General features: G+C 40.1%; 2 protein-coding genes across 2 annotated transcripts; both read right to left on the bottom strand.

Annotated features, from left to right (window-relative positions):
- Positions 1-1,387: 1,387 nt before the first annotated feature.
- On the bottom strand, positions 1,388-8,566 carry LOC141637863 (uncharacterized). The gene is made up of 3 exons (XM_074447279.1): positions 7,331-8,566; positions 7,031-7,234; positions 1,388-2,257 (listed from the first exon to the last, which is right to left on the bottom strand). The coding sequence occupies exons 1-3, from the start codon at positions 8,564-8,566 to the stop codon at positions 1,388-1,390; spliced, it is 2,310 nt and encodes a 769-aa protein (XP_074303380.1).
- Positions 8,567-9,743: 1,177 nt separating this feature from the next.
- On the bottom strand, positions 9,744-11,257 carry LOC141628983 (uncharacterized). The gene is made up of 2 exons (XM_074442065.1): positions 10,582-11,257; positions 9,744-10,438 (listed from the first exon to the last, which is right to left on the bottom strand). Exons 1-2 carry the CDS (start codon positions 11,063-11,065, stop codon positions 9,918-9,920), a joined length of 1,005 nt encoding a protein of 334 aa, XP_074298166.1. The 5' UTR covers positions 11,066-11,257; the 3' UTR covers positions 9,744-9,917.
- Between the last annotated feature and the right edge of the window lie 720 nt (positions 11,258-11,977).

Genomic DNA, 11,977 nt, shown 5'->3' with positions numbered 1-11,977 from the left:
AATTTGTTAATAATTCGATAAATATGGATCGTAATTCGCATATATCATACAGATATACACGTAATTTCTTGATTTTATCAACAATTTTATTAATATCCGTCTTTTAACCGATTTAATTATTGTTTTTTTTAAAAAAAAAAAGGGGGGGGGGTTACAATTAGGATTTTGATTGACATTGGATTACAATTAATGTTGGGTTGTTGAAGGGGTGATTGTGGGGTCGTCGAATATGTCGGTGGTTGGAGGCCGCAGTGATCAACGCGGATGAGTGTTAGAATTGAGAAGATAATTGATTGAATGTTGTAATTGTATTGCACTAAGGATACAAGGTATATATAGTTTACATATTGACAATAATAAGATAAACTATCCTAAAACTAACTAGGAGAATTGGAAAGTCATAATACAATATGATACCATGAGATATGCAAAAGATACACGAAGCTACAACACACACCACACGACTGTTAGCGTGCTAAAGTGAAGCAACTAATCTCGGGCTAGGTTGGGAGAGATGACACTTAGAGCACAATGATCCACTGCATTACAATAAAAGAAGTAAAGATTGCTTAAGGCCCCATACCATATGGGCACTAGTCATCTTCAGTCGTGTGGTGTATGTTGTAGGTTGTTGGGGTGAAGCGACTGATTATCGGGAGAGATGTTAGGTGTAGCATACACATTTTACTCTTTCACATTTTCACACACATTTTACTCTTTCACAAACACTTTTTACGATTTTACCCTTATTTTTCAAATCTCCTTACTCACAAGTGAAAACCAATTACTCACGCCTTCCCTCCTCACTGATCTACCCTCCATCTGGCCTATCTCATCCTCTGACATCCTTTGTCCCGGTCCCTTTCGCTTCAATTGCCACAGTTTTGCATCACCCACCACGCCTATCACCGCAAAATCAGACTACGGTGAAGCTCTCTCCTCGGCCCCCATTTAAACATTAAGAGTTTATGATGCGATTGAAAGATACTAACGTTAATATTTAATTATGCTCTCTTGAATTTTCATGCTTAACTACAAATCTCACGCCGTCTTTCGAAGTGCCTACAATATCGTAAGATTCGTAATTAGTTTTTCAAACCTGTGATACAATTTTGATGTCATCTTTGTAATGTCCAATTTCTTTGGTTCATTCCATTTTAAAGCCGATGGAGCATTCTATAGGAGTACATGGTAACAATTTGATTAACTAAATTAAACTCAACAAATCTTAAATTTGTTTTATCAAAGATTATGTGTTAAGGAATGTAATGTTGTGTGTTATTCATTAACTGGCCTTAGCTCGACTTAAGTACAATACATATGGACGGACTCCGTCATTTGGGTTTGGGCTTTCGTAAAATACAATACATAATCCTAATACCCCCCCTCAAGCTGGAGCATGAAGATCGAGAATGCCCAGCTTGCGGAGAAGATAGGTAAATTGTGGAACGCCTAAAGCCTTCCTAAAAATGTCAGCCAACTGTTCATTGGTCGAAACATGTGTCGGAGTGACCAAACCATCAACAATTGCATCCCGAATGAAATGACAGTCGATCTCGATGTGTTTGGTTCGTTCATGAAAAACCGGATTACGAGCCAAATCCAATGCCGATTTGCTATCGGAGAAAATGGAAATAGGTGCCGTGACAAGCACATCAAGACTAAGTAAGAGGCCTTTTAGCCACTTCAATTCACACACCAGCTGAGTCATAGACCGATATTCTGCTTCAGCAGAAGAAAGAGAGACGGTCTGCTGTTTCTTGGTCTTCCAAGAGATAGGAGAGTCTCCAAGAGTGACAAACCAGCCTGTAATGGATCGTCTCGAAGTGAGACAACCTCCCCAGTCGGAATCACACCAGCCAGATATAGAGAGAGGACGATCAGCGCGTAGAAGAATACCTTGGCCTGGACTACCTTTGAGATAACGAACAACACGATGAGCAGCTGCCATGTGCTCACTGCGTGGGTTGCTCAAGAAACGGGACAAAATATGCACTGCATAAGACAAATCCGGGCGCGTCACAGCAAGATAAACAAGACGACCAATGAGTCGTCTATAGGCCTCGGCATCTTCACACAAGGGACCAGAAGCGAGTCCAAGGCGGTGATTTTGCTCTATAGGCGTAGCCGCAGGTTTGGAACCAAGAAGACCTATCTCAGCAATAATATCAAGAGCGTACTTTCGTTGACTAAGATAAATGCCCTCTCTGCTTCGCGACACCTCTAAGCCAAGAAAGTATTTAAGCTTGCCCAGATCCTTCATATGAAAACATTCACCCAAATAGGACTTGAATTTGGTAATTGCAGCGGAGTCGTTACCCGCAATTACAAGATCATCCACGTAAATAAGGACAAATAAACGGACTGTATCTCGCGCGAAAGAAAATAAGGAGTAATCGGAATAGGATTGAACAAACCCGAAATCTTTCAAAGCAGCGGTCAACTTGGCAAACCAACACCTCGGTGCTTGACGTAGACCGTACAAAGATTTTTTTAAACGACATACCTTGCCTTCCTTACCTCGGCTGAAACCCGGAGGGAGTCTCATATAACTATAATTGTTCTTTTATCGGCTTTTGATGATTACTTACCTCGGGCAACCTAGATGCTAATGCCTTTATATGCTAAGGAAGGCATGGCTAAGGCTACTCAGTATATGGGGGTGTTACAGTTTGTACGTATGTTACCAAGGAGGGAAAACTAGTCAAAGCGAAGGAGTAAAAATCCTCTCCATTTCCTCAAAAGAAATGGAGAGGCAAGTACCTATTAATGGCCCGGATCGCTTATTGACAACATCTAACGGTTCTAAATTTACGCATAAAAATAAAGGAAAATGAGGGTGAAAGAGGAAATTATTGTTTAATGAGATTGTGAGAGGAAATGGAGAGAAAGGAAATGGAGAGGATCCATTTCCAAAGCGAAGGGTGCTACTGTTCGGGCAAGTGTTTTCAATGGCAAGCGATTAGTTCAAATAGCAATTGCACCTCACGATATTGTATATTTTCTAAATGGCTAATTTTAGGATTCAGTTTAATTTGAGAGTTGAGATATTGTTGGTTTTGTTACTCTAAATTGTGCTATGAATAACACTTTGATTCGTCTGAATGTAATCCTGGGTTATATGTTTAAGATATTTCCTCCACTTTCGCTATTGTTTGTGAGTAAGACGACAACTGTAATAATTCCGGAAATGACGTATACCTGAACAACAATTCACCATTATAAAGTGTGGTGATTGTCATGCCGGGTCCATTTCTTTGTAAGTAGCTATATTATTAACACAAATTCTCATTATAGACGGACACTATCCGTCTATACGTATAGACGGATACCATTTTCCCTCACAAAATACCCATTTGCCATAAAGTGGGAAGCACATGAAGGGTGTCCCACCTTGTCCCCCTACCCATTTTATTAGAGATCTTTACCCGTTTGTTCGCCCCACCCGTCTATACCAAGACCTATTGTATTATTGAATGAATGCATAATCCATCGCTCAATTTCAGACAGAAAGAGTGCGAAAAAGGTTTGCAACGTGTATGATTTTATAGAGTATTGTCGATTACTATCAAGAAATTACATCTTCTTATAAGCATGTCCCTCACTCTCTTCATTCATTACGTTCAAACCTATAATCACTTCACGTACTTTCCATTCCTATTACTATTTCGCAGTGGTTGATTAAATGTACCCGAGGAAAAAAGATCATTTCTCAATGGCACGCTAGAATTACGTAAGCGTTTTGTCATTAGGAAATGTTCTAACAACAGTGGCAGGGCGAGCAAGCTAGCAGATTAGCAGCCTGCTAAAAACAATGAAAAATACTCGGTATGAATTTTAATAGCCAAATTGACAAATTGTTAAATAAGGTTAGAGATTGTGGATGAATTGGTAAAAAAAAAATGAATAGTTAGACTAATAGAGCAACATACATTTTGTGACTAATTATGTTTTGCAATGCAATAATTTAGTCTAAAGCTTTTTTGGCGACAAGAAGAGATATTCTCTCATGTACCCCTCAACTTTTTCATTTTCTAATTGACTATCTTTAAGAAGTCTTGAGTTTGAAAAAGAATTCACCGACATCTCAACTCGTAGTCGGAAACTATGGTCGGTCAAAGTTTATTCGTTAAAAAAGTTTTGACCAACCATAAGTACATGCTACGAGTTCAAAAAGCGGTGATTTTTTTTGTATCAAATTTAAGATGATTTCAATAGAAATCGGTTGACATATGGTCATAAAGACGAGTCAGTCCAAAGTAAATATCTACTCCCTCGCTCCATTCAATTCCGGATTGCACAAGTACTTTTTTGGTTCATTCAACTCCACATTGCACCTTTCCTTATTTGGTTATACTTTTAATACTATAATTAGACCTGCACTTGGGTCGGGCTCTCCTAGTCAGACCCGGGCCAGGCCAGGGGAGAGGAGGCTTGGCCGGGCCAGGCCTGTCTGGGATATGCTTGACCCGGCCCAAGGGTGAGCCTTACCAATTTAATTTTTTTTATTATTTTTGCTAAAATGGCGGAACAAGCTTGAATTTTAGGACCCGGGCCAGGCCAGGCCCAACGGCGTGCCAAGACTAGGTCAGGCCAAGTTGCATAAAATAACGGGCCAAGTTGCGTCGGGCTGCGTCGGGTCGGGGCAGACCGTGTTGTTGGCCAGCTCTAACTATAATACTATAATACCACTATCTAGACCCACTTCTTGAAACACAAATTACACACCTTCCATCCACTTATTTTACTTTTTAATATTCTAATATTTGTACATAAAGTATATATGCAAAGTAGAGTTGCATGGAGGTAGTAGTTTATAGTACGAATTGGGGCGAAGTCATGTTTAAATATGGATAAAAATATTTTCAACCTAAATAATGTGGGAGGTTTAGGTTTGAATTATTTAAAGTTAAGAATGTAGATTAAGGGGTAGCTCATGATCTCGAAAAAATTGGGCTTGTGTCGAGTTGCATTTATGTGTTTGGTTATTTCTTACAATATTTTACAAAAGATATTACATTTTGGAGGAAAAAGAAGTGGAGTAATATATGTAGTTGGAAAGAAGAGTGATTAAGAAATTAAGTTCTTTAACCACGTGCTAATTACTAGAATGATTACTCTTTTTTTGGTGCATTTGTCAAACTATTCTTAACGGGCCAGTCCCTGCTAAAGATACCCAGCCTTGTCAGCCCAGACCTGTTAAAAAATTATAAAAAATAATAAATAAAACCCTATATGTGTCGGGTTGCTGGGCACACGTACAATTGGTAGTCCGACCCGCCCAGACCCATGCCAACTCTCTTCCTCTTTAGAGCTGTGCCTGAGCCACTAACAACCAACTCAACCCGACCCAATTTGATTCCAGTTCGGCTCGGCAACCAGACAATAAGGACCTTAGCTTGGACCAACCCAACTCGCCCTCTCTTCAGTGTCGTGCCTGGGCGAGGCCAGCTCTCTTCCTTTTTAGTGTTGTGCCTGAGTCACAACCCGACCCAATTTGACCTTAATTCTGCTCGATAACCAGACAATAAGGAGCTTAATTTGGACCAACCCAACTCGCTCTCTCTTCACTCTCGTGCCTGGGCCACTAATCCCAACACGGCCCGCTCCTAACCTAGCCCGGCCCAGTGTCAAGGTCAAGTTGTGTTTGGATTGATTGTTTTCTATCCATAGGATTGTTTTCTATAGTCGGACCCCACGTATCTCAAGGGTAAAGCCCAAGTTTGGTGTATCATATAAATACCAAACGCCGTCTGTAGTAACTTTTTATCAGCAACTCTTGTATAGAACCGTCATATATCATAGGACGGGTCCAAAAAGAAGAGAAAACCAATATGAAAGTAAATAGTTAAAAAAAAATTAGAAAAAAAAAAATTGGCAAGACAACGAAGCCGTTAGCAAAATTGTACTAACTGACAAGAAAGTGGGGAGAGAGAAAACAATCTTCTTCAAAACATGTTTACACGTATCAATTGAGCTAATCATCATCTTTATCTGAGCATGTTTTCAAAAGAAATTTCACAATTTTAAATTAATTGTTATTTATTACATTAACAGTCTGATAGTATTAAAATTAATAGTTTTTAAGTTAAAACGTGTAGTCTCTAACTTACAAGAATTAACATTATCTTTCTATAATTGACTTAAAAAGTTTTGTTTTCAACTTACAAGAGTTAGTTTTTACGGAAAATGCACACGGTGCCCTCGAACTTTCACACTTTTCCTGTGGTGCCCAAAATTTTAACTTTGTGCCCATGGTACCCTCAAGGTTTAGATTTTTGCACAACATAAAAAACAACATCACGCGAGACAAAATAGGATTTCGTCTCAAGATCATACATTTTCCACCCCTTTTTATCACTCGGGTACCCAACAAAAATACATTTTCGACTCCGTTTAGCAAACTTATCTCCATTAGTGACCTGATTATGAGCAAATGCGAGACAACCGAAAACGCGCAAATTTGTATAAGAGGGGGTGACTCCATGCAAGCATTCATAGGGAGTTTTATTACCAATGAGGGGAGAAGGAGTACGATTGATAAGAAAGGCAGCAATAAGTATACTTTCACCTCAAAATGATTTATCTAAATTAGTTTGGAATAAAAGAGATCGAGCAACATTCAAAATATGACGATGTTTGCGCTCAACCCGCCCATTTTGTTGAGGCGTACCTACACAAGACTTTTGAAACCGAATCCCATGAGCAAAGAAATATCCCGCCATACAATTAAACTCCGCACCATTGTCACTTTGCACAACTTTAAGTGATTTAGAAACTGAGTCGAGACTATATTAATAAAATTCATAAACATATCGGTCACCTCTGTTTTGTCAAGCAATAAGTAAACTCAAGTAGCGCGAGAAAAATCGTCCACTATCGTCAAAAAATACTTCGCACCACAAGATGACGGAATGCGATAAGGACCCCACAAATCACAGTGTATGAGATCAAAAATAGACAAAGCACGCTGTTCATTAATGCAAAAACTACTACGATGTTGTTTTGCTAAATGACAAACATCACACACCCAATCTTTATTAAAATTCAAAGTACTAGCAAAAGGAATGGTCTTGACGACTTGATCAGACGGATGCCCAAGACGACAATGCCAAAGGTCACGAGAGCCCAGAGCACTTACTTGATGAATATCCCTCGAAGGAGCACACGCACGAATCCAATACAATCCATCCCGTAGCTCACCTACTCCAATCGTCGTCTTCAAAGAACGGTCCTATATAAAACAAGAGTTTTTAGCAAATTCAAACACAAAATCACGATCGGAAGCAAGCTGAGACACGGATAACAAACTACATGTGAGGCTCGGTACATAAAGAATTCGACTAAGAGAAAGAGAAGAGTTAATATATGCCGAACCCATGATAGTGGACTCAACCCGCTGCCCATTTGGGAGACCAACAGGTCGAGCCGCGATTGTATGACAATCCATTAAACAAGAAAGATCTCCTGTAACATGATTCGAAGCCCCGGTATCAATAATCCAAAAACACATACCACTGAGACGGTCCGAGGTAAGAACGGAGTTCATGGAAACACCCGAGACCATGTTAGCTTGAACAACACGGTCCGCAGCAGCTCCTGACCCGCTGCCCGAGGCTGCAACAGTTGCACCCGAGGTATCACGCGACCCAGCAGACGAACCAGAACCCCCACGAGAACGCCTAGCAGTCCGAACCCGACGCAAATCAGCAAGAGTACGGGGGCGATCACCCCACCAATCCGGAAAACGATTCAACTTAATATAACAAGCGGAGGACTCATGGCCTCGTGTATCACAAAACTGACAAAATAAGGGCTGACGCGGGGTGGCAAAGGCCGCTACATCACCAGCATCCACCACGGTTTGGGAGGGAGCACGAAGCCGCTCCTCCTGGAGGACCGCATGGTAAGCACGAGCAAGAGAAGGGAGGGGGTCTAATTGTAGCTGTTGGGACCGAATATTACCATACAAAGAGGAATCAAGTCCCATAAAAAATTGATGGAGACGCTCGTTATCGAGTCTCTTAGTAGCATCGGGACCAATATTACACTTGTAACCGCCACAGTGACAAGCAAAAGGGGGCTCATGAACGACAAGAGAGTCCCAAATAACTTTAAGTTTTCCGTAATAGGTCGTAACATCCATACCTTTAGTTTGAACGCAATTATGAAGTTGAGTTTTAAGATTATGAATTACCGTACCGTCGACAACAGAGAACTGCTCGGCCAAATCTTTCCACAAAACGGATGCATCCTCGACATAGGAAATCGTGTCAAGGAGCGAAGGATCGATGGTGTTGCGTATCCATTGCACAAGAGTACAATGAACAACTTCCCAATTTTCAAGGTAGAAGGGATCAGTCGGTTTTTTGATAGAGCCGTCGATGAAACCGAATTTGCGGCGCGATTTCAAGGACATACGCATAGAATTTTTCCAATCGTCGTAGTTGTCACGACGGAGGACCACGTTCGAGATTTTGGCCTCGGGAACACCATGGGAACCGAGGTAGTATGGTGAAGTAGAATCGATTTTGGGAGTCGGAACGGCGTCGTCGTCACCAGCCATTGCGACGGAAGAAAGGATCTTCGTTGTGAAATCGTTTGGTGTTGATTAGGGTTTTGCGTGATTAGGGTTTCAGAGGGTCGAAACCTAATCCTGATACCATGTTAAGGAATGTAATGTTGTGTGTTATTCATTAACTGGCCTTAGCTCGGCTTAAGTACAATACATATGGACGGACTCCGTCATTTGGGTTTGGGCTTTCGTAAAATACAATACATAATCCTAATATTATGATCCATTGGTCAAGACATTGGAGCAATATATTGCATTAGGTTTTAGGAAAAAGTTGATATGAGAGTTAACTTAGATTAGATTTCAGGTAAAGGGGTACTGGATGGAAAATTAATGAAAAACGTGCTCATGTCCTTCGTGTCTGGGACAACTTCACTCTCCCTTCGGATTTTTACTCTCTCCCTCTCCAGTCTTGGATCATATCTCACCGACACTAAATGGGCCAGCCACTCATCCTTCCTTGCCTCCCGATGGAGCTCTACCCAAGGTCCTAGTACCGCCACTCTCTACATCTTTCCAACCAGGCCGCCCTGCCTTGGACAACACGTCAACACCTGCCTCACACGCCTCCCCCTTTTTCCGTAAACAATAAACAACATATACTAGCACAAAACTCCCCACCCGCCCCAAACTTAACTCCCCCTCACCTGATTCTCTTTTTAACCCAAACTGTTGAGGCTCTCCTCCGCCTAGTTGGTCTAAGATTAACGTTAATGTGGCTTTTTGTCCCTCTTCCTCCCTTGCTGGTCTTGCGTGTGTTTCCCGTTCCCCCTCGGGCGTGTGGATTAGGGATTAGTCCTCTAAAATTTTAGCCCGGCCATAACCCTTTTATCTCGGAGCTACTTGCAACGAGGGCCAGTCTTATTTTTGCGGTCTTTAACCATGCCAACTTCATCATAAGTTCTGACTGCTTTCTTGATGTCAAAGCAATTATGAGCAATTCGTCGCGGTGCGGCCCTGTTACTAACATCATTTTGGAGTGCAGGGATTGATTAAAAGTCTCACCTTCAACAAACATAATCTATGAGAAACGATCTACAAACCATGTTGCGGATGTAATTTCCAAGTTGGGATATTGTACCTCCTTTCGTATTACCTTTGTATAATTTTATATGCAATGGAAAACTTTACAAACTCCAAAAGAAAATTTCTCAATTTCATAATTCATCGAATCGAATATAATATAATATATACAAGAAGACAAGATTGAAACAATATCAAAGCCAAAGAAAACAATTCCAAAAATTATAGGGGAGACAATGTACAAATTTATTTCTCCTAATTGCCCATTTTTTCCTTCATCACTGAGAGAGGTGGTGCAACTTATTAGCTGATAAATTAATCATTTTCCTTGAAGAGCAACACCCAACATCCCAACTCTGATTCCGCCCTTGCTAACTAAACCATTATCTCTACAATAATACGAAACGACTCGGGGTAAATCATCAGCTTCGAAACCAACCATTGATGACCGCTTCTTCGCTAGCCCTTCGTAACCCATTGTCGCGCTACTAGCACTTGACTCTTTGTTAATGGTTCGCTTGTAGGGACTAACGTACCTAGCTTGTAGGTAGCCGTTCCGTCTCCAAGGGGCAACGTGCAAGTCTGCACGCTTTAGGGACTCCTTCATAGCGGAACTCATTAGCCTTATTATTTGTTTGAGGACATGAGGTTTTTCTATGATCAATATTGAAGGGATCATGTTTAATAGTGTTGAGTATCGTGTCGTTGGCCGGACTATATCTAGCTCGCCAGCCATCGACACCTCCACCATGTACCGTGTTTCACCTACGTTCACATCGATATATTCGTATGTTCCTGCCGGATATCGACCTGTTTTCTCCCATCGAGATTTGCAAAGGCCTGTGTTGGTTAACCAAAAATTCCGTTAGTGAAATAAATATACGTAATTGATACGAGTATTACTCTAAGAAATTCACGGCACAAAAAAATTATTATATAAATTAATTAATTAATTAAAACGACAAATAAGAAGAGTTAATTACCAGCATCGAAGCCCTTGCCGCGAAGATGAGACATGATGTTACGTTTAAGACCATTTCTTGAAGAAGAACTAGCAATATCATCATCATCATCATCGTTATTATTCTCGCCGTATAATTTTAATGCGATTTCAATCTCCTTCTTAATCTTTTGTTTCATACCTTTCTTATTATCTCTTCTACACTCTAATAACAAATCCCGTAACAATTCTTTCCTTTGTGTATCATCATCATCCTCATTATCGGATTCAAAATCGTCTTTTTCATCTATGCCGTCACTCTGAGCCATATTAATATCCATATCCATATCGAATGGATCCAAACCATCGCCTTTCTCAATAAACGAGTTAACGAGATCTGAGAGGCTGGCCGCTTCGCTCTCCGGCCAATACTCACTACCACTACTACTCTCGCACGGACGTCTCCACTTGATGGCCTCGTCGAAGGCCGCCGCCACCCTTTTGAACTTGATAGGCACATTCGCCATTTTTCTAGTAATTTTTGTAGGAGACAATGATAAAAGTGAAGGGAAATCAATTGTTTATAGAATTAAAAAGAAGAAAAGTCTAATATATGAATAGTATATAGTTATAAAAATGGAGAAAGGATGAGGTGAAAATGGAGTTAGAGTGATGCCATTGTAGGTAATTGTGTAGTTTGTTGAAATATTATTTGGATTGTAAAATTAAGTTTATAACTGCTTTGTATTTATAGGAAGTCTACTTTTTATTTCATGTGTTTGCCATATTAGAACACCCCTTTATTAATCTTTGGTTTGCTTAATGAATGTAGACAATGAATGTAACCTCTTTTCGCGTTTTAGTTCATTTTTACGTTATAATGTATCGGCTCGTGAATGGTTTCCTCACTTTGTGTGAGAAGTCTATGGTTAATTAAATTGTTGGGTACGAGTTTTTTTAACCTAATCATAAAGTTAGGGATTCGATTTCACCCCTAATATAGTGTGCTCATTTAAAAAAAAAAAAAAAAAAACATAGATACATATTTATGTCTCGTTTGGTTACCACATTAAAAACGGGGGAATTGGAAAATCCCATAAATTGGGAAAATGGAACTTGTTTGTTTACCCAAAATCTCATGAATTATATTTTCCTAGGCATTTTCATCTCTCCCATAATGGAGGAGTTTAATTACCTAGCCCCCCCCCCAGGTAGTTGGAAACTTCCGTGTCAATTGAACTCCCGAATGCCAACCAAACGTATTTTAGGCAATTCACATGAATTGTCCAATTCATGTGTTTTGTAAGAACATGGGAAATTAATTCCCGTATGGCAACCAAACGAGACCTTATTAACTTCATATTTTTCCTTTAGTAGATTATTCCATATATAAAAGCAAATGATAAACATGCCTCCAAAATTCATAAAATAACTTAAGT

The sequence above is a fragment of the Silene latifolia genome, chromosome 2 (genome assembly GCF_048544455.1).
Source record: "Silene latifolia isolate original U9 population chromosome 2, ASM4854445v1, whole genome shotgun sequence".
Taxonomy (NCBI): Eukaryota; Viridiplantae; Streptophyta; class Magnoliopsida; order Caryophyllales; family Caryophyllaceae; genus Silene; species Silene latifolia.
This window is presented reverse-complemented; position numbering and strand designations above follow the sequence as displayed.

Coding starts and splice junctions, on each gene's coding strand:
- LOC141637863 (XM_074447279.1), bottom strand. CDS start 8,566: ATGGCTGGTGACGACGACGCCGTTCCGACTCCCAAAATCGATTCTACT. Junction 7,235..7,330: donor CTCTTAGTCGAATTCTTTAT/GTACCGAGCCTC, acceptor TGTTTTATATAG/GACCGTTCTTTGAAGACGAC. Junction 2,258..7,030: donor TGAATTTTAATAAAGATTGG/GTGTGTGATGTT, acceptor TTTCATATGAAG/GATCTGGGCAAGCTTAAATA.
- LOC141628983 (XM_074442065.1), bottom strand. CDS start 11,065: ATGGCGAATGTGCCTATCAAGTTCAAAAGGGTGGCGGCGGCCTTCGAC. Junction 10,439..10,581: donor CGGCAAGGGCTTCGATGCTG/GTAATTAACTCT, acceptor TAACCAACACAG/GCCTTTGCAAATCTCGATGG.